This window comes from Pimephales promelas, chromosome 13 (genome assembly GCF_988280905.1).
Source record: "Pimephales promelas chromosome 13, fPimPro1.hap1.1, whole genome shotgun sequence".
In the NCBI taxonomy this organism is placed as follows: domain Eukaryota; kingdom Metazoa; phylum Chordata; class Actinopteri; order Cypriniformes; family Leuciscidae; genus Pimephales; species Pimephales promelas.
The window spans coordinates 35,648,423-35,670,782 of record NC_142781.1 but is presented as its reverse complement, the minus strand read 5'-3'; the positions used below and the strand labels follow the sequence as shown (position 1 = coordinate 35,670,782).

At 39.5% G+C, this 22,360-nt stretch overlaps 2 protein-coding genes across 2 annotated transcripts; both read left to right on the top strand.

Annotated features, from left to right (window-relative positions):
• The first annotated feature begins 654 nt into the window (after positions 1-654).
• On the top strand, positions 655-7,739 carry mgat2 (alpha-1,6-mannosyl-glycoprotein 2-beta-N-acetylglucosaminyltransferase). The gene is made up of 2 exons (XM_039690056.2): positions 655-793; positions 5,944-7,739. Exon 2 carries the CDS (start codon positions 6,160-6,162, stop codon positions 7,501-7,503), a length of 1,344 nt encoding a protein of 447 aa, XP_039545990.1. The 5' UTR covers positions 655-793; positions 5,944-6,159; the 3' UTR covers positions 7,504-7,739.
• A 5,667-nt stretch (positions 7,740-13,406) lies between these two features.
• LOC120491996 (heat shock protein HSP 90-alpha 1) lies at positions 13,407-22,267 on the top strand. Its single transcript, XM_039690055.2, has 11 exons — positions 13,407-14,135; positions 16,164-16,316; positions 16,561-16,927; positions 17,009-17,142; positions 19,331-19,630; positions 19,710-19,875; positions 19,961-20,151; positions 20,231-20,378; positions 20,522-20,790; positions 20,885-21,218; positions 21,985-22,267. Exons 2-11 carry the CDS (start codon positions 16,164-16,166, stop codon positions 22,092-22,094), a joined length of 2,172 nt encoding a protein of 723 aa, XP_039545989.1. The 5' UTR covers positions 13,407-14,135; the 3' UTR covers positions 22,095-22,267.
• Positions 22,268-22,360: the final 93 nt, after the last annotated feature.

The following is a 22,360-nucleotide window of genomic DNA, read 5'->3' as shown; positions in this document are numbered from 1 at the left end:
TTGTGTAAATGGGCCCAAAAAGCAATAAACCTAAATGTGCCCAAAAACAAAAACATTTCCACCTAGTGGTTGCGATGGCAAACTACACAAAAATAGACATTTATTATTAACTAATTAATTGATCTGGCGAAAAAAAATAAAATAATGTAAACTAAATATAAACTTATTTAACTCTACAGATAAAACCCCATAGATTGCATGTTTTCTGACAAGATGAAAATGTTGGTAGGCGCAATTAGACAAATTAGCGGAAGTGAAATGACTCTCATAATGATCGCTAAATATGTTTAATAGTCAACACTGTTTCAAAGCAGCTTTACATAGATAGATAACAGGAAAATAATGCGACAAAGTTTGTTTCTAGAAGAAAATAGCGTCACGCTCCAGCTTGAGTGAGTTTAGTGATGCTTCATTTTTGTTGCTAAAAAAGTTATTATTATTTTTTTAAAGTTATTAATTTATTTCATTTAATATAGCGGCTCTGGAGTAAACCGTGACATCATCATCGTCCAGCGCTCATATAATGCTGTCAATGCAGCAGATCTATAATATTGTTGAATGTTAAAATGAAATGTATGCTCTATGTATAATAATAAGAGCTTTATTGAACTATTTCTCTCAGAAGTGTAAAATGCGAATTGTGTGGGAATGTGACATCATCACGCGCGCGCTGACAGCCGAAGCCCCCCTGGAGGTTTGGTGAAACTGTGTGAGCCTGAGCAACATGACACACTTGAATTAAAATGCGCCTTTTATGTGGATATGACAGCCGCCTTACATGCCCACATCAGCGGTGAGGCTTTTATTCTCTTTGCATGTGTGTTTCGTGTGCATCTGAATGCGGCAGCTCAGTATTCTGCCTTACAATTCGATAGCAGCAAAGCTAACTAGTGTCAAGTGCATCATCAGAAATACACACATCGGCATGCATATGCACGCATCGATTATCTGCCGTCTGAAATGGGGAATATTAAGCAAATATAGACGTGTTGATGAATGCAGTGCAGTGTTTGTGCTTGTATGTGTTTTTCTGTCTCGCGCAGCTGCTTGCTTTAGCTCGAGCATGAAGCTGCAATGAATGCATGCGTGTGCACGAGCTTCCGTCATACTTTCTTATTTTTAAACTTTAACCAGGGCATATTAGTGCAGTCAAACTCGTTGGCTGTTCTGGGAGTCGCGTTAGTGAAGAGTCACGCAGATAAACATGGGCTCGTTTCTTCCGTGTTGTGCTGTTTATGCGCCTGGCCGTGTTTCCCGCAGCCGAGTTGGTCGCATAATTTGACTTCGATCAAGCACTCACTCCGTGTTTCATGCAGAAATCATCGGGTGTTTGTCCTGCTGTGCTGACTCACTGCGTCTGATTGTCTGAACTTGATTGATTCAACATGTTTCAGACACATCTGGTTTTGCCCGAGTCATGACTTGAGAGGTTTTTATGTTGCTGTTGATCACATTACATTGTTTTTTGTTGATCATAGACAGGGTTTACAGTCCAGATTAGACATTGACTGTGCAGACCAGAGTCAGTAAAGGAATGAACATAATATGAAGTATAAAATGTGGAATCTTCCATTTGCAATAATGACTTTCTATTTAATCTCTTGCCATGAGTATTGTACTTGTTCAACAGCTTAAAGGGTTAGTTCACCCCGAAAATAAAAGTATCTCATAATTTACTCATTTGAGTATATGACTTTCTTCTTTTAGCCGAATATGCAATCAGAGTTATATTAAAAAGTATCCTGGCTATTCCGAGATTAATGGTAGTGAATGGTATCTGAGATTTTGAAGCCCAAACAAAACTGCATCCATCCATCATAAAAGTGATTCACACGACTCCAGGGGTTAATAAACGCCTTCTGATGCGAAGCCATGCGTTTTTGTAAGAAAAATATCCATATTTATAACTATAATCAATGGTGACCTCTGACCCGACACATGATATCTGACCCGGTGTATGACCTCTGACCCGACACATGTCGTAGGAGTAACGTAAGCTCAGCTCATGCTTCAAACAACAAACTCAAGCCCCTCCCTCATTTCTTAAAAGACTTCTAATTTATTTTGTTTTTCTCAATCCTCTGCACTTCCACTTTCATCAGAACGTCATGTTCGGGTCAGAGGTCATGGTTTGGGTCAGAGGTCACGGTTCAGGTCAGAGGTCTTTTTTTCTGCCGGAACTAGACCGTAACCCCTGCAGCCGTACGGATTAATTTATAATGGAGGGATGCACTTTTATGGGATTCAAACACTCATATTACCCATTATAATTTTCAATGTTCTTAATATTTAATACATGTTTGGATAAATCCGTCAAGTCAAATGTTTATATTTAAAAAAAAAATTGAATTGTAGTAGAAATACAATTATGTAATCGTACAGTTAATATTATAATAAAACTTAATCTTTAATATTATAGTAATGTAGTACAAATTGACTGCCATGTATTGTTTTCGGCATTGGAGATTCTTTTCCCTCTCAGAAATAATTGTTATCGAATTGAATCGGATTCGACTGCAAGTTACTGAATCGATATCAAATTGAATCGTGATATTGTGGCAATACACAGCCCTAATAATGATGTCAATACGCAGCACATGATACAGAAATCTGTCTCAGTGTAGAGTTTAAACATTTTAAATTGTGTCGAATCTTTTTCGATTGGCGAAATTCTTCTGTATTTGAAACATGATGCTCTATATGTTATTGTCTGCAGTGTATCTATGCTGCACTGTACTGTTGTAATCTTCTAATTAGCAGCTCTTCATGTTAAATCCGAAGAGACCAGTAATTAGGTCTGGACCCCTGTGAGTTTATACTGTAGTTGCCTCAGAATCTAGGGCCACGTTTGTTATATTAATTCTTTCTTATGGCATCCTTATAATGTAGATCACAGATGTTGTTGCATTTGAAAAACCATCGTGAAGCTAGAAGTGATCTTAGAAAATGCCACTTGATTTTTCAGCAAATAATCCATTCTTGGAAGTTTTAATTGAACAATGCTTTGTAGATGCAGAGTTGTATTTTTGTGTGCACTTTGTAATTTTATGTAACGATGCATGGCTTTTCAAAGTTGCAAAATGTTTTCAAATGTTTACAATGAATAATAAAAGTCCCCCTGTAGGCAATAATTGTATCCCTTAAAACTCACCAAAATGACTTTTTTTTTTAATGCTTTAAAATATCTTGTATATAACTCAACACCCTCGCCTCATTTAGTATGCGCGGTGCTATGAATATGCAAATGAGCCCCGCCTCCACTCCCTCAGAGATCCACTGGTTGTCGATCACACGTTGATCTGATTGGTTACAAGGTGGTTTGTGACGTCAGAAACACCAGCGATTTCAAAGCGTGTTTTTGAGACTGTCTTTGGTTCACTGCAGTTTTAAGGAGGAAATACTCTCGACTTATGAATTTACACATGGTTTGTTTTAAAGCGTATTAAAAACACCACATAGACACTTAAACAACATTAAAAGCTGGATTTTCACCACAGGGGGACTTTAATATTTTGATCTTTTTTAATAATATGTTTAGAGATATTAAACTGAATTAGAGCCAGACCGATATTATCGGCCGATATTAGGCATTTTCCAAACTATCGGTATCGGCAGTTATAATGGCCGATAAATGAATATTTCAAAAATAACAAAAACAGACGAAACACGCTTGAACCATGTCATGAGTGTTGGAGTTGTATAGTTTGTCCACCAGAGGGCGCTCTACACCGTTCCTGTTGGCAACACTCGTTGAATTGTTCACGATACATACTGCTTGAATAACAATTAAAAGAACATCCCCATCAGTTCTCTTAGCTCAAATAAGCATCACAAAATTTGTGACTATCATGTCCAGTTTCAAATAAATAAAAATATCAGTGTTGTAGTCGAGACCACCTCACTCGAGACCGAGACCAGAGAGAGTCGAGTCCGAGTCAAGATCGAGTCCAGAGACGGTCGAGTCCGAGTCGAGACCGAGACCAGAGAGAGTCGAGTCCGAGTCGAGACCGAGTCCATAGACAGTCGAGTCCGAGTCGAGTCCGAGACCAGAGAGAGTCGAGTCCGAGTCAAGATCGAGTCCAGAGACGGTCGAGTCCAGAGACGGTCGAGTCCGAGTCGAGACCGAGACCAGAGAGAGTCGAGTCCGAGTCAAGACCGAGACCAGAGAGAGTCGAGTCCGAGTCAAGATCGAGTCCAGAGACGGTCGAGTCCGAGTCGAGACCGAGACCAGAGAGAGTCGAGTCCGAGTCGAGACCGAGTCCATAGACAGTCGAGTCCGAGTCGAGTCCGAGACCAGAGAGAGTCGAGTCCGAGTCAAGATCGAGTCCAGAGACGGTCGAGTCCAGAGACGGTCGAGTCCGAGTCGAGACCGAGACCAGAGAGAGTCGAGTCCGAGTCGAGACCGAGTCCATAGACAGTCGAGTCCGAGTCGAGTCCGAGACCAGAGAGAGTCGAGTCCGAGTCAAGATCGAGTCCAGAGACGGTCGAGTCCAGAGACGGTCGAGTCCGAGTCGAGACCGAGACCAGAGAGAGTCGAGTCCGAGTCAAGACCGAGACCAGAGAGAGTCGAGTCCGAGTCAAGATCGAGTCCAGAGACGGTCGAGTCCGAGTCGAGACCGAGACCAGAGAGAGTCGAGTCCGAGTCGAGACCGAGTCCATAGACAGTCGAGTCCGAGTCGAGTCCGAGACCAGAGAGAGTCGAGTCCGAGTCAAGATCGAGTCCAGAGACGGTCGAGTCCAGAGACGGTCGAGTCCGAGTCGAGACCGAGACCAGAGAGAGTCGAGTCCGAGTCAAGACCGAGACCAGAGAGAGTCGAGTCCGAGTCAAGATCGAGTCCAGAGACGGTCGAGTCCGAGTCGAGACCGAGACCAGAGAGAGTCGAGTCCGAGTCGAGTCCGAGACCAGAGAGAGTCGAGTCCGAGTCAAGATCGAGTCCATAGAGAGTCGAGTCCGAGTCGAGACCGAGACCAGAGAGAGTCGAGTCCGAGTCAAGACCGAGACCAGAGAGAGTCGAGTCCGAGTCAAGATCGAGTCCAGAGACGGTCGAGTCCGAGTCGAGACCGAGACCAGAGAGAGTCGAGTCCGAGTCGAGACCGAGTCCATAGACAGTCGAGTCCGAGTCGAGTCCGAGACCAGAGAGAGTCGAGTCCGAGTCAAGATCGAGTCCATAGAGAGTCGAGTCCGAGTCGAGACCGAGACCAGAGAGAGTCGAGTCCGAGTCAAGACCGAGACCAGAGAGAGTCGAGTCCGAGTCAAGATCGAGTCCAGAGACGGTCGAGTCCGAGTCGAGACCGAGACCAGAGAGAGTCGAGTCCGAGTCGAGACCGAGTCCATAGACAGTCGAGTCCGAGTCGAGTCCGAGACCAGAGACGGTCGAGACCGAAACCAGTGAGGTTTGATTACCTAATTTACTTTTATTTACTTAGAGAAATCCTTTTTTTTGTTTGTTTTACTGAATTTACTTAGAGTTTAAAAAATATGATCAGTTTAGGGTAAAAAGGCCACATAGTAGGTGGTGTTAAAAATTTGTCATGCGCAGTTGCGCACTAGAAAATCACCAATCACTGGGCGTGTCAATCAATTTAAAGAAATTTTATTAACATACATTAATAATCATGGAAAATATTTTAAATTGAACTCGAGTGGACTAGGGAATAAGTCCGAGTCCTAAAAAAAAATGTTCGAGTACGAGTCAATTCCGAGTCCAAATGCACACGAGTCCATGACAAGACCAAGACCATTAAAATATGGTCTCGAGACCGAGTCAGAGTCTCGAGTACTACAACACTGTAAAATATCGGCCGATATATCGGAATATCGGATATTAAAACCCAAAAATATTTGTATCGGTATCAGCCTTTATCGGTCGGGCTCTAAACTGAATGCACACAAAAAAACAGACCATGCTAATTAAATTCATTCTTTCCATGTATTTCCCTCAGGTTATAAAAGGCGACCAATTTGCCTCTGAGAAAATGCCTTATGGGAAACGCTATCATTCGAATACATTCCAGAATTAGAGGACCAAGAATAACCTGCATTTTCTATGATAACATTTTGTACCCAATCTGCTGGAGCAGACCTTTTTTGCATCGCCAACCTGCCGTCCGCGTCTCCAGAATCGCTTCACCGACCGTCCCGCTGGGCGACTGCCTATCATGAGATTCCGAATTTACAAGCGAAAGGTGGTAATACTGACTCTAGTGGTGGTAATCTGTGGATTCGCCGTCTGGAATAGTGGTAAGCCGAAGAAGGCAAGTGCCGTGTTTCCCAAGGATTCGGAGACGGGTAAGCGTAGCAGCGCCGCTGGTCAGGTGCAGGTAACGATCCCAGTAACCCGAAAACCCGTCAACGAGACTCTACCGGAAAAACAAGTAGTAGTCCCCAAGCCCGAAGTAGACAACACGACTCTCGTGTACAGAGGGATCGTGTTTCAGGTCAACTTTGACCAGACTCTAAAAAACGAGGAAAAGTTTCGCAACGTGCGCCAGAAGGACGACCTCGTCGTCGTCGTTCAGGTTCACAACCGCCCCGAATACCTACGGCTTTTGGTGGACAGCTTGAGGAAAGCGAAAGGAATCGAGAAAGTCTTGCTGATATTCAGCCATGACTTCTGGTCTCCGGAAATCAACCAGATAGTCGCGTCTGTCGACTTCTGTTTGGTCCTTCAGATATTCTTCCCCTTTAGCATCCAACTTTATCCTCAAGAGTTCCCCGGGAACGATCCCAGAGATTGCCCTCGAGACATTTCCAAGAAAGATGCCTTAACGTTAGGCTGCATAAACGCGGAGTACCCGGACTCTTTCGGCCACTACCGGGAAGCCAAGTTCTCGCAGACCAAACATCATTGGTGGTGGAAGTTGCACTTTGTGTGGGATCGAGTCCGAGTGTTGAAGGATCACCGAGGATTTTTGTTACTCATCGAAGAGGACCACTACCTCGCTCCCGACTTTCAACACCTTCTCAAAATGATGGTGTCCCTAAAGAAAGAACAGTGTCCCGACTGCGATATCTTGTCTCTGGGAAGCTACGGACACACCGGCTACTCCAGCAAAGCCAACAAAGTGGAGGTGAAAGCATGGAAGTCCACCGAGCACAACATGGGAATGGCGTTGAACAGAGATACCTACCAGAAACTCCTCAGATGCACTGATGCCTTCTGCACCTACGACGACTACAACTGGGATTGGTCGTTGCAATACCTTACCGTGGCGTGTTTGCCCACGTTCCTGAAGGTCATGGTGAGCGAGGCGCCTCGCGTTTTCCATGCCGGCGACTGTGGCATGCACCACAAGAAGTCGGCTTGCATGCCGACCAGCCAGAAGACAAAGATCGAGAACATTCTCCAGAGCAGCGGGAACCAGTTGTTCCCAAAACAGCTGCTCATCACAAAGAGACTCCCGTCTTCTGGAGCCAAAGGACTGGCTCCTCACGTCAAAAACGGAGGTTGGGGAGACATCAGGGACCATGAACTCTGCAAGAGCTACCTTCGATTACAGTGACTTCGTATTCTCTACTTTTTGTTGTTTTTGCATCCTCTAATGAAAGCCTTTAAGAGTTCTTTATGGACTACTTCTTATTGCCTGTTTTATTGAAATGTTCCAAATAAATTAAAAAAAAAAAGTATGTGACGTTTGGATTTGGTGGTTATGAGCATCATTGAAGTATTATCACTGGGGGGAAAGTGTTGTTGTTGTCACTCTTATATCTGCTATTAAAGATTAGCATTTTTGTGCCATTTCAAAGACAACATTTGTATATATGATTTTAAAATCAGCAAAAGCATGAACTTTCTTATAATTATGTATGCGTGTGTGTGTGTGTGTGTGTGTGTATAGATCTGCAGACAGTGTGCTTTGGATCATTTGGGGCTTTCGCACTAGATAGTTGTAAGAACTCAATTGTAGGAATTAGGCACCAATGTTGCCCCCCAAAAACCTAACGTTTCCCTATATGCATAAAATATATTGATATTTTTTGAGTTTCACCTGTAGTTTTTGAGTGGCAGTTCCCCAAACCGGAAGCCATAATTCTAAAGGCTCATCGGGAATAATGTGGATAGGCTATAAACCGTGTTTGTAAGGCTTTTAACAAATGGCGGGTGCCGATGTTTCGCGTGCGTTCAGCCAATCAGCGTACAGTTACGCCACTGGTAGTTCCTATTCTGCTGGGTTAGACCTTATCTCTTAGAAGAAAAGGTTCTATATAGAACTAAAAGGTTCTATCAGCGCTACGTATTTGGAACCCCTAAAAGGTTCTATACACTCTTAAAAAAAGGGTTCCTCTGAGTTCTATATAGAACCCTGGGGTTCCATACTTGGCCAAAAAAAATGGTTCTATATAGAACCATTTTGGAGTTCCATATATGAAGTGGGGGATGGAACCATTTCTGGTTCTAAATAGAACCATTTCTCCTAAGAGTGTACTCTAAAGTAGGAGTTAATTTAGTCCTCGAAAATGCGTTTCTATACGTAAAATTGTTCCCAGTTCCTGCGGTCGAACGGCACGCACCAAAAAGCGTGTATACTTCCGCCTTTAGTTCCAGGAACTTTGAAGACATTCGTCTGGTGCGAAAGCTCTTATAACTCCACCTTCTGTTCAAGATTATGCTGGGCTATTTTTGATATGCAGATGAACTATTTTCTATTTGCTTGAATGTGATTGACCGTTTTCAAGGTGTGCTTCATATTGAACATATTCCAGTATTAGAATGGTTTTGAAGATTTTGCAAGACATTAAAATTGCATTGACTATCTTGCAGTCCTCATTAGCCCCTTCTAGATGCGTTGTCCTATTTACACAAGCTTTCCAGATCTCTGGCCTCAATCTTTACAGATCCAACACTGTGTGAGAAAGAAAAGCCTTCGGAGCTGTTGGTCGTCTGGTTGCGCTAAGGTTTTACGCTTAGTCCGGTTGACCTGGGTTGTTGTTATTATCGTTAACTTAAACCATAACCATACAAAGACTTAAACCCCGTTGGCATTAAGTGTATGGACAAAACCGATTATTATTCCAAATTTGTGTGTGTGTGAGTACTTTAATTGAAATGGAACAACAGCCATAGATCTCTGCTTGTTTATTAAACATTTTAACATTTAATAATTTGATATTTTCAACTCAACTCAGATTTTATTAATATGTATTTATTAAGCACTTTCAAAACCATTAACAAAGTGCTGTCCATAAATAGTAAATAACTCTAAAATAACATCAAAATATGACACATTTTTTTTCAGCTGCCAGTAAGAATCACTTTAATACAGATTTTAAGTTCATAATGCTGTTCTCATAACTAAGATATGTTTGCAACTTTATAAATTGCAAGATAGGTTTCGTGGTTTTGAAGGGGTTCCCTCCTCCATTTGCTTGCCTTATACGAGAATCCTCTGCTTTAACGTCTTTAAACACTTCTCAAGATCAAATGAGCGTTGATTTTATAGCTCACTTCATGAGTCACAACTATTAAATCCTTTGGTGTTTTATTTCTCCAGAGGGATTTTAGGAGAAACATGACTCAATATACTCTTGAAGTAAATGCAATTAATAACAATGGAATCATCCAGTAAAAAAGGGAATATTGCACACAGATCTGTTCATAAATACACTGCAAGTCTTCTAATTACAAATGTTTAGTCCAGTGTGACCTTTGACCCGGTGCCATCATGTGCTCAACATGCACATGCACTGCCATAATACTAATGCATATAATAGATGAATGCCAATTTATATATAATCAGGGATAAATTAGTGTAAGTGTCAAGATATAATTATGTGAATGCAAATGAAATGCTCATTTAAACAGCATTGGTCCTACAAAAATGAAACGAAAAAGTATTTCGCAGGAAACTTTTTAAAAAAATTTAAAAATAAAACTGCAACGCTTTATCTCACAATTCAGACTTTTTTGCAAATTATAAACTCACAATAACTAAAGGGAGAATTGTGAAATTGTACAAATTGCGTGAAATTGTCAAAATTACAACATATAAACTTGCAAATATGTGAAAATCAGAAACTTTTGAAACTTTAATTGTGAGAAATAAAATCATAATTTCCAGAGAAATACAGTCAGAATTGCAAAAAATAAACTCACGATTGCATGACGGACAAAATTGTGAAACTCACAATTAATTGAAATAAATGTAGAATTGCAATTGCATGAAATCAGAATTTTGAAACTCACAATTGTAAGAAAAAAAGACAGAATTGAAAAATCGAATATTTGCATGGAATAAAGTCAGAATTTTGAAACTCGCAATTGAGAGAAATAGTCAGAATTGTGAAATATAAACATGAAATAAAATCAGACAAAAAGTCACAATTTCCTTTATTTTGTGGCAGAAACAAGCGCCTGGATGCCAGCCCGAACTCCGCCCACAACATTTTTGGGTCGGGAAGTTCGGTCTGGACTCGATCCATTGAGGAGTAATTATGATCAGGCAAAAAATGTTCGGGCCAATCAGATTGCCAGGGCGGGCTTTAAACGATGATGGACAGATGATCTGCAGGGATGTAATCATCACGTTATCAAAGAGCGCTTAACTGGTTTCCCTCAGAGATGACTGCAGCTGGAGAGTCGCGTATGTTTGTAAAATAAATGGACAGCGCGTTCATTTTAATAGACAAACAGAGGAATGCAATCAAGGCATTTGTCGATCGGAAAGATATTTTTGCCGTCCTTCCTACATGATTTGGGAGTTAAGAAGATGGGACGTAATGAAAAGCCTGTGGTCGTTGTGGTTTCTCAAGTAAAAGAAGTTATTTAACTTGTAAAATAAGTAAGTTCTGTAGTTGACAACTGTATGCAAAGTAGTTGACTTACTGCGTTGCTCTGATTGGTTGTAGGTTTACCGACTATCCAATTGAGTGCAGAGTTTTTTTTTTCCTGGTTCGGTTACGACACGCCTCATAATCAAAGCCCTATGGAGCAGATTAGACTCATCTTCCGACAAGAATATGAGTATGACGAAGTCAGCTAAAACACTTCAACAAGCTAACAAGCTTCCATAAAGAAAACTAAATGTTCAACGCATAAATGAGTTTGTCTTACATTTTATAAAACAAGAAAATGTCCATCATCAGTCCTGAATCAAGACCAGAACCGTGTCTTTATGGCCAAGCAACTCAAGAACATGTATCAATTTTTTGGTTTGAACCCTTGATCAAAACGCGTCTAAAATTCAAAGTAACATAAAATAACAAAAATAACATCCTCTTTGAAAAGTAAATGGTTTTTGTAGAGATGCAATACAACTATTTTTGGTTCCCCAAAGAACTGGGAAGAACTTTTTTTTTGCTACATGCTATTGGATTAATCAATGCATGCTGATGAATAGTGGTTTTAATGGACCAAATGCTTTCTGGGTTGCAGCATAAACACCTGTAATATATTAATAATCATTGCCAAGTTTCAGAATTTTCATGGATTCTGGACAGTAATTTTAATCTGTTATTTTTAAGCACTTTACAATTGAATTCTATCTATCTATCTATCTATCTATCTATCTATCTATCTATCTTTCTATCTATCTATCTATCTATCTATCTATCTATCTATCTATCTATCTATCTATCTATCTATCTATCTATCTATCTATCTATCTATCTATCTATCTATCTATCTATCTATCTATCTATCTATCTATCTATCTGTGTGTGTGTGTGTGTGTGTGTGTGTGTGTGTGTGTGTGTGTGTGTGTGTGTGTGTGTGTGTGTGTGTGTATAGACTCAACTGCATTTTATATTTACTTGGGTTATCTTTGTGTAATATTAAAATTTGTTTGATGATCTAAATCATTTAAGTGTGACAAATATGCAAAAAAAAAAAAAATCAGAAGAGGGCAAACTGTGTTTCACAGCTGCACATATAGCAACAATTTACAATAAATTTGAACATTTTAAAGCGTTTTTTTCTTCATGTTTTGTGGTACCATAACATTTTGGGAACTTTTAAACATTTAAAAAAATATTTTTAATGTTTTGCATTTTTATATTCTTGGTAACAATTAGAAAAAATTTTTTTTAACGTTTGTATATTTAAAAAAATTTTGAAAAACATTTGTTTTTTATTTACATTGAGGTTGATATACCTCGCAGATGCTTCTGGAAACTCCTCTGACACACACACACACACACACACACACACAGTCAGTCAGAGAATGTGCTGGAAAACAGTAGCGCCCTCCTCTGGTCAGGAAACCACTAGAAAGCCTCGAGAACTAGTCCGATTCATTTCCGCGTTTCAATGAATCGGTTCAAAAGAATCATTCATTCGTTTCAATGAATCGATTCAAAATAATTCCATTCTTTAATCAGCTCTACTAATTGGCAACATATATGTATGTGTATATATTTTACAATATATATATATAGTCACCTTGTGAATTCACCTTTTGATCAAACAAAAGCTGATAGTTTATTGGGGGGTGAATAAACTTGAGTGAACTTTTTTCTGGTGTATATTATAGCATACTGAGAGATAGCCTATACAAGCAATTTAAAGAGTTAGTTCACCCAAAAATGAAAATAATCCCATAATTTACTCACCATCAGAGTTACATTAAAAATATCCTGGCTCTTCCCATCTTTATAATGGGAATGGCTCTCCTGATTTTGAATCCTAAAAAAGGGCATCCATCCATCATAAAAGTAGGCTAATCCATACGGCTTTGATTTAGCAATGCGAATTGCATTGAAAACAATGTGTGTCATATTGACCCCTAAAGAGAGAAACCATTTTATTATTATTTTTTGGATCATTTCTCATGTTTCATATTATTTAGTCGCTAGCGGTGTCACTGAAGTCTTGTTAATTACTGTCGTCATGAGTTTGTTTGTCTGTTCTCTGTGTGTTTAAGTGTTTCCGTCTGTCGATCTCTGTTCTGTTGTTCTGTTCCTGCTCTTGGTTTTGTAAAGATTTGAGTTATTACTGCATTTAGATCTTCACCTCGTCTGCAACCTAAGAGGTTTATGTTTTTACATGACTAGAGTTTTTCATTGTGATGATTTTTGGCAAAACTGCACTGAACCCTAAAGAGATAAAAACTATTTTTTGTTGGAAATTTCTCATATCCCATATTAATTTAGTCATGGTTGATGATTTTTACATGACTAGAGTTTTTCATATCCTTGATTTGGTGAATTGCGTTGAAAACAACAGGTCAAAATGACCAATAAACAGATTTTAAACACAACAGTTATATATTTTTTAGTCTCTAACAACCTACATTAGAGGTTTATATATGACTATAGAGTTTGTCATAGCCTTACATTCAAAACAATGTGGGTCAAATTGACCACTAAAAAGAGAAACTATTTTTTGATTGATACTTTTTTCATATTTCATATTTATTTAGTCAGTACAATACAGGCTTATGTTTTTACATGACTAGAGGTTTTCATAGCCTTGATTTTGGGCCAATTGCATTGAAAAACAGTATGGGTCAAAATAACCAAGGAAGAGTTTTTTAAACACAAGAGTTCATGATTTCTTAAATCTTACATTTTTTTTAGTCTCTAACAACCTATGTTAGAGGTTTTATGTTTTTATGTGACTCGCAGTGTTGACATTTGCCAAATTATAACCAATTCGACACAAACGGCGTCATAAGGTGAAACTAGGCCTGCAAGTTCAGAGTTCCACCTTTTACAGAGTTTTATCTCTTGATTTCATTGTGCATTTGGGCACCTCAGTGATATTTCGCTGAATCAGCCAATGAGCTTTCGAGACTTCACTAGGAAGAAGTCACCGATGGACACACGTGCTATCCGGAACGTTCTTCCTTTGATTGACAGACACTTCTTGTGACTCCCTGCCCCAAAAAAGGACAAAAGGGGTCTAGGATAGCAAACACACCCCCTCACACACACACACACACACACACACACACACACTCGGCCTGGTGGTCTTACTTTAGCACTCCTATCTGTAGTGGGCATTCCTTCTGGAAGTTTCTCAATGGGGGTTTCGAGAAACTCGTCACAAGTATATAAAGCCCGAAGGCCTTCTCCTCGACAGATAAAGCAAAGCCAGCGACTAGAAGAAGTCAGCGTTCACTGAACTCAACCCGAACTCAAGTGGAGTAAGATCTCCATACGCCTGAGACCTTGATCTACACCCAAGACTATTATCAAGGTAAGAGGAATTACTCTCTATAAACTGAGTTTGGGATTCGCATTGATTTTAGATCATTGAGTGATTAGAATTGTGTTAATATCTGATTATTGTACAGCTTTACAGTTTCAGTCCATTTTATGACTATGCTTACTATAGGGTTAGGGTATGATTAGGGTTAGTTGCACGTAAATATGCATAATTTACTGTTATACCTACAGTAATTACATTTAACATATATAACAAAGACACTGCAAAATAAAGTGTTAGAAAATGTAATTTAAAAATTTAACCCAACGGGTGGGTTGAAACAACCCAGCATAGACTTAAATTGCTGTAAATCCTGAATGCTTTTAGAGCACATCAGAGCAATGTTGGGCCACTTTTGAAAGCAGGCGCTTGGAAGATTATTGTAGAAGTGAAAACATTTCAATGCACGCCAGTTCAATGGGTTTTATATAGAAACGAGGAGCACACGTCTGCGAGCGTGCCGACACAGCTGAGGCTTTTCAACCTGAGTAACCCAAAACAACATCCTAAAAATGAGAATATAGGTCAGATTACATTAGTAAAACTCTCCAAAATGTGCTAAAAAGGTTGCATAATTAAAGCATTTGCCTGAGGACATGTGACACTCCTCCCCCATTCTGGAGCTCATGACAGGTGCTGAACATGTGCTTTTACACATATAGAGTGGGGTTCATCAGCTGTCGCTTCATCAAAGCCTCGAGCACAGAGAGAAGAGCAAATCAAAAGTACCAAAATGTATTATTTAATATACAACTTTTTATACAAATTTTGTAAATCAAAGGAATTTAAGTGATTTAAGATGCAATTATAAAGTCGCAATTGAGTCTTTTAAAGTCTTGCAATTCTGCAAAACTTTTTTCTCGCAATTCTGACTTTTCGCACAATTGCAAGTTATAAAGTCCGAATTGCATAATATAAAGTCGCAATTCAGTCTTATAAAGTCTAAATTGCGAGATGTAAACTTGCAATTCTGCTAAACTTTTTTCTCGCAATTCTGGCTTTTTCTCAAAATTTTCGAGTTATAAAGTCCGAATTGCATAATATAAAGTCGCAAATCAGTCTTATAAAGTCTAAATTGCGAAATGTAAACTTGCGATTCTAACTTTTTTCTCACAATTCTGACTTTTCCTCACAATTGCAAGTTATAAAGTCCGAATTGCATAATATACAGTCGCAATTGAGTGTTATAAAGTGTAAACTGCGAAATGTAAAGTTGCGATTCTAACTTTTTTCTCACAATTCTGACTTTTCCTCACAATTGCGAGTTATAAAGTCCGAATTGCATAATATACAGTCGCAATTGAGTGTTATAAAGTGTAAACTGCGAAATGTAAAGTTGCGATTCTAACTTTTTTTCTCGCAGTTCTGACTTTTCCTCACAATTGCGAGTTATAAAGTCCGAATTGCATAATATAAAGTCGCAATTGAGTGTTATAAAGTGTAAACTGCGAAATGTAAAGTTGCGATTCTAACTTTTTTCTCACAATTCTGACTTTTCCTCACAATTGCGAGTTATAAAGTCCGAATTGCATAATATACAGTCGCAATTGAGTGTTATAAAGTGTAAACTGCGAAATGTAAAGTTGCGATTCTAACTTTTTTTCTCGCAGTTCTGACTTTTCCTCACAATTGCGAGTTATAAAGTCCGAATTGCATAATATAAAGTCGCAATTGAGTGTTATAAAGTCTAAACTGCGAAATGTAAAGTTGCGATTCTAACTTTTTTCTCACAATTCTGACTTTTCCTCACAATTGCGAGTTATAAAGTCCGAATTGCATAATATAAAGTCGCAATTAAGTGTTATAAAGTCTAAACTGCGAAATGTAAAGTTGCGATTCTAACTTTTTTCTCGCAATTCTGACTTTTCTCACAATTGCAAGTTATAAAGTCCGAATTGCATAATATAAAGTCGCAATTAAGTGTTATAAAGTCTAAACTGCGAAATGTAAAGTTGCATTTTCTCGCAATTCTTACTTATTTCTCATAAATAATATCTATCCATTTCCTTCGTTACGCAGATGCCTGAGAAAGCAGCACAGCCCGTGATGGAGGAAGACGTCGAGACCTTCGCCTTCCAGGCTGAGATCGCTCAGCTCATGTCTCTGATCATCAACACCTTCTACTCCAACAAAGAGATCTTCCTCAGAGAGCTCATCTCCAACTCTTCAGACGTGAGTTAATCAGAGAGATTTAACCTCATCTTTCCCTCACGGGTCAAAATGACCCGAAGCCCAACAATCCCTCTGATGAACAGTTTTTAAAACATTTTACTAAATGATTTTCAGGTCAATATGACCCGAGGGAAGGATGAGGGTTAACATCAAGCATTTGTTCCAAAATTCACACAATCCACCATAACCAAAGGCTAAATCCAATTGATTTGGTTGCCCATTTTTTAATGCATCTTCAAAACAGGCACTGGACAAGATCAGATACGAGAGCTTGACAGACCCAAGCAAACTCGATTCATGCAAGGACCTGAAGATTGAAATCACCCCCGATCTGAAAGAGCGCACACTCACGATCGTTGATACCGGCATCGGCATGACCAAAGCGGACCTCATTAATAACCTGGGCACCATCGCCAAATCCGGCACAAAGGCCTTCATGGAGGCCCTTCAGGCTGGAGCCGACATCTCAATGATCGGTCAGTTCGGTGTGGGCTTCTACTCCGCGTACCTGGTGGCCGAGAAAGTCACGGTCATCACCAAACACAACGATGACGAGCAGTACATCTGGGAGTCTGCAGCTGGCGGATCCTTCACAGTGAAGCCAGACAATGGTATGAGCTCTTAAAAGTTTTGATCCAAATCAAACAGAACTCAAAAAGTGCTAAATAACAAATCATGCTTTGCAACTATAGGTCAATCCATTGGACGTGGTACCAAAGTCATCCTCCACCTTAAAGAGGACCAGTCTGAATACGTTGAGGAGAAGCGCGTCAAGGAAGTTGTGAAGAAGCACTCTCAGTTCATCGGTTACCCCATCACGCTTTTTGTAAGTGCCTCAAAAACTCCAAAATTGTATAATATAAAGTTGCAATTTCCTGTTATAAAGTTTGGGGGAACAAATTCAGCTTTTTGTAAGTGCCTCTACTTTGGTACCTGGACGGCAAACCTTCCAATGCTTCCAGTGCCCAGATTTTAAAACAGAAAAACATTGCATGATATAAAGTCACAATTGGGTGTTATAAAGTCTGATTTGCGAGACGTAAACTTGCAATTCCGACTTTTTTTCTCACAAAACTCCAAAATTGTATAATATAAAGTTGCAATTTCCTGTTATATAAAGTCCGGGGGAACAAATTCAGCTTTTTGTAAGTGCCTCTACTTTGGTACCTGGACGGCAAACCTCCCAATGCTTCCAGTGCCCAGATTTTAAAACAGAAAAACATTGCATGATTTAAAGTCACAATTGGGTGTTATAAAGTCTGATTTGTGAGAGACGTAAACTTGCAATTCCTCACAAAACTCCAAAATTGGTAAATATAAAGTTGCAATTTCCTGTTATAAAGTTTGGGGGAACAAATTCAGCTTGTTGTAAGTGCCTCTACTTTGGTACCTGGACGGCAAACCTTCCAATGCTTCTAGTGCCCAGATTTTAAAACAGAAAAACATTGCATGATATAAAGTCACAATTGGGTGTTATAAAGTCTGATTTGTGAGAGACGTAAACTTGCAATTCCTCAAAAAACTCCAAAATTGGTAAATATAAAGTTGCAATTTCCTGTTATAAAGTTTGGGGGAACAAATTCAGCTTTTTGTAAGTGCCTCTACTTTGGTACCTGGACGGCAAACCTTCCAATGCTTTTAGTGCCCAGATTTTAAAACAGAAAAACATTGCATGATATAAAGTCACAATTGGGTGTTATAAAGTCTGATTTGTGAGAGACGTAAACTTGCAATTCCTCACAAAACTCCAAAATTGGTAAATATAAAGTTGCAATTTCCTGTTATAAAGTTTGGGGGAACAAATTCAGCTTGTTCTATGTGCCTCTACTTTGGTACCTGGACGGCAAACCTCCCAATGCTTCCAGTGCCCAGATTTTAAAACAGAAAAACATTGCATGATATAAAGTCACAATTGGGTGTTATAAAGTCTGATTTGTGAGAGACGTAAACTTGCAATTCCTCACAAAACTCCAAAATTGGTAAATATAAAGTTGCAATTTCCTGTTATAAAGTTTGGGGGAACAAATTCAGCTTTTTGTAAGTGCCTCTACTTTGGTACCTGGACGGCAAACCTCCCAATGCTTCCAGTGCCCAGATTTTAAAACAGAAAAACATTGCATGATTTAAAGTCACAATTGGGTGTTATAAAGTCTGATTTGTGAGAGACGTAAACTTGCAATTCCTCACAAAACTCCAAAATTGGTAAATATAAAGTTGCAATTTCCTGTTATAAAGTTTGGGGGAACAAATTCAGCTTTTTGTATGTGCCTCTACTTTGGTACCTGGACGGCAAACCTCCCAATGCTTCCAGTGCCCAGATTTTAAAACAGAAAAACATTGCATGATATAAAGTCACAATTGGGTGTTATAAAGTCTGATTTGTGCGAGACGTAAACTTGCAATTCCTCACAAAACTCCAAAATTGGTAAATATAAAGTTGCAATTTCCTGTTATAAAGTTTGGGGGAACAAATTCAGCTTTTTGTAAGTGCCTCTACTTTGGTACCTGGACGGCAAACCTTACAATGCTTCCAGTGCCCAGATTTTAAAACAGAAAAACATTGCATGATATAAAGTCACAATTGGGTGTTATAAAGTCTGATTTGTGAGAGACGTAAACTTGCAATTCCTCACAAAACTCCAAAATTGGTAAATATAAAGTTGCAATTTCCTGTTATAAAGTTTAGGGGAACAAATTCAGCTTTTTGTAAGTGCCTCTACTTTGGTACCTGGACGGCAAACCTCCCAATGCTTCCAGTGCCCAGATTTTAAAACAGAAAAACATTGCATGATTTAAAGTCACAATTGGGTGTTATAAAGTCTGATTTGTGAGAGACGTAAACTTGCAATTCCTCACAAAACTCCAAAATTGGTAAATATAAAGTTGCAATTTCCTGTTATAAAGTTTGGGGGAACAAATTCAGCTTGTTGTAAGTGCCTCTACTTTGGTACCTGGACGGCAAACCTCCCAATGCTTCTAGTGCCCACATTATAATACATAAAAATACATTGCAGATTGAGAAACAGAGAGAGAAGGAGGTTGACCTTGAAGAAGGAGAGAAGGTGGAGGAGGAGGTGGCTGGCGATGACAAAGACAAACCCAAGATTGAGGACTTGGGGGCTGATGAGGATGAAGACACCAAAGATGGCAAGAACAAGAGGAAGAAGAAGGTCAAGGAAAAGTACATTGACGTTCAGGAGCTCAACAAGACCAAACCTCTGTGGACCCGCAACCCAGATGACATCACCAACGAAGAGTACGGCGAGTTCTACAAGAGTTTGAGCAACGACTGGGAGGATCACCTGGCCGTCAAGGTTGGTAGTAATGTTGAGTCAGAAATATTACATACAAATTTTATTGAGAAGACCACCAATCATCTTCTTGTTGATACAGCACTTCTCGGTTGAGGGCCAGTTGGAGTTTCGCGCTCTGCTGTTTATTCCCAGAAGAGCCTCCTTCGATCTTTTCGAGAACAAGAAAAAGAGAAACAACATTAAGTTATATGTGCGCAGGGTCTTTATCATGGACAACTGCGATGAGCTCATTCCTGAATACCTCAGTAAGTGTCTCTAGAGTTCATTATAAATGATTCCTAGACATTGACCCAAGAGTTTAGGTGTTAACGAGTTAAACTTCCCTCCCAGACTTCATCAAGGGTGTGGTGGACTCTGAGGATCTGCCGCTAAACATCTCCAGAGAGATGCTTCAACAGAGCAAGATCCTGAAAGTCATCCGCAAGAACCTGGTCAAGAAGTGTCTGGATCTCTTCACCGAACTCGCCGACGACAAAGACAACTACAAGAAGCTTTACGAACAGTTCTCCAAGAACATCAAGGTATATGCGTTTTTCGAGTAGCTAATGAAACTCATAGATGGGGTATGAATGTATCCAAGACGTGTATTTTCTATTCTAGCTTGGCATCCATGAGGACGCTCAGAACCGCAAAAAACTCTCGGAGCTGCTTCGCTACTACACATCCGCCTCTGGAGACGAGATGATTTCCCTCAAGGACTATGTGTCTCGGATGAAGGACACCCAGAAGCACATCTACTACATCACCGGTCAGTAGTTGGTTAATGAACTTCATTATTTTAATTAGGGCTGGGTATCAATTCAGATGTCCCAATTCTACTCGCACGATTCGATTCTTTCGAAGCAACTCGATGAATACAGATTTAATCTAATACAAATTCTATATTTATAGGCGAGACCAAAGACCAGGTGGCGAACTCGGCCTTCGTGGAGCGTCTTCGCAAAGCCGGCCTGGAGGTGATCTACATGATCGAGCCCATCGACGAATACTGCGTTCAGCAGCTGAAGGAGTACGATGGGAAAAATCTGGTGTCCGTGACCAAAGAGGGTCTGGAGCTTCCCGAGGACGAGGAGGAGAAGAAGAAGCAGGAGGAGTTGAAGACCAAATATGAGAACTTGTGCAAGATCATGAAAGACATTCTTGACAAAAAGATTGAGAAGGTAGAAGCCGTCAGCATACTAGTCTAAGATTTAGACGTGCATACTCTTCAAAACTCTGAAATGATAATGAATATTTGGATTTGTATCCAAACAGGTCACCGTGTCGAACCGCCTGGTGTCTTCGCCTTGCTGCATCGTCACAAGCACGTACGGCTGGACGGCCAACATGGAGAGGATCATGAAGTCTCAGGCCTTGAGAGACAACTCCACCATGGGCTACATGACTGCTAAAAAGCACCTGGAGATCAACCCCCTCCATCCCATCGTCGAGACCCTGCGAGAGAAAGCAGAAGCCGACAAGAACGACAAGGCCGTGAAAGACTTGGTGATCCTGCTGTTCGAGACCGCCCTGCTCTCCTCTGGATTCACCCTGGAAGACCCACAAACACACGCTAATCGCATCTATAGGATGATCAAACTTGGTCTTGGTAAGTTTGGTGTCTACAAGCCTACAGTTCATTACACTCTACAAAATCAAACATGGACAAACCCAACAGTTGGGTTAATTTTAAAAATGTAACTGTTGGGTTTGTCCATATTTGACCCAATTTTGGGTTAAAACAACCCAGCATTTTTTGGGTGTAGCATTATATTGCACTCTACACTCTACTCTACTTTGGTTATTGGTAATGCCCATTAAAAAAGCAATCACTCACTCTTAAAATAACGATTCTTTATTGGTATTAATGGTTCCATGGAGAACCTTTAACATCCATGGAACCGTTCCATTGCACATAAGGTTATTTTTTGTTGTTGTTGTTTTTTTTTTTTTTTACAGTGCAAAAAGCTTTATTAGATTATTCAAATGTTCTTCACACTAAGAAAAAATGGTTCTTTAAAGAACCGTTCACTGAAAAGTTATTTTGGGGAACCCAAAAAATGGTTCTTCAAAACAAAAGCATCACTTAGAAAATCCCATTTTGGAACGTTTATTTTTAAAATCAGCATGAAACCTTAATTTTGTCCATTGGGAAATAATTGGATCGTTTTCATTTATTGCTGAGGTGCATTATTATTATTATTATTATTATTATTTTTTTTAAATAATGATGTTCATGATTAAATCCTCACTGCAATATTCCATTAAAAATGTAATTGTAAATTTTGATATCATGTTGACTTTAAGATTGTAGTCATATAAATGAAATTTCAGAGGAAAAAGTGGCTTAATTATATTTAATCTGTATTTTGCAGGCATTGATGATGATGACTCTACTGTAGAGGACATTACTCAACCTGCTGATGAAGATATGCCAGTTCTGGAGGGCGATGAAGACAGTTCTAGAATGGAGGAAGTTGACTAAAGAGTTTTAGTGTAAATTGTTAATGTATTTTTAATGGAATGTTTTTTTTGTGTGTGTGTGTCTACATAGTGACCAGAACATTGTATGTTCAGAGCTTTTCTAATTTAAGCTGTTTTTGTAAACATGAGTTGAACATTTTTAATAAATGATTAATAATAAAAAATGATCTGAAGTCTGTCTTTATTTCGCAGTACTTCTGATTTCATTTTCCATAAGCAGCGATCTAGAAATTTCATGTTCCTCACTGTTGGACACGCCCCCTTAAT

Coding starts and splice junctions, on each gene's coding strand:
- mgat2 (XM_039690056.2), top strand. CDS start 6,160: ATGAGATTCCGAATTTACAAGCGAAAGGTGGTAATACTGACTCTAGTG.
- LOC120491996 (XM_039690055.2), top strand. CDS start 16,164: ATGCCTGAGAAAGCAGCACAGCCCGTGATGGAGGAAGACGTCGAGACC. Junction 16,928..17,008: donor CACAGTGAAGCCAGACAATG/GTATGAGCTCTT, acceptor TTGCAACTATAG/GTCAATCCATTGGACGTGGT. Junction 20,379..20,521: donor GCACATCTACTACATCACCG/GTCAGTAGTTGG, acceptor CTATATTTATAG/GCGAGACCAAAGACCAGGTG.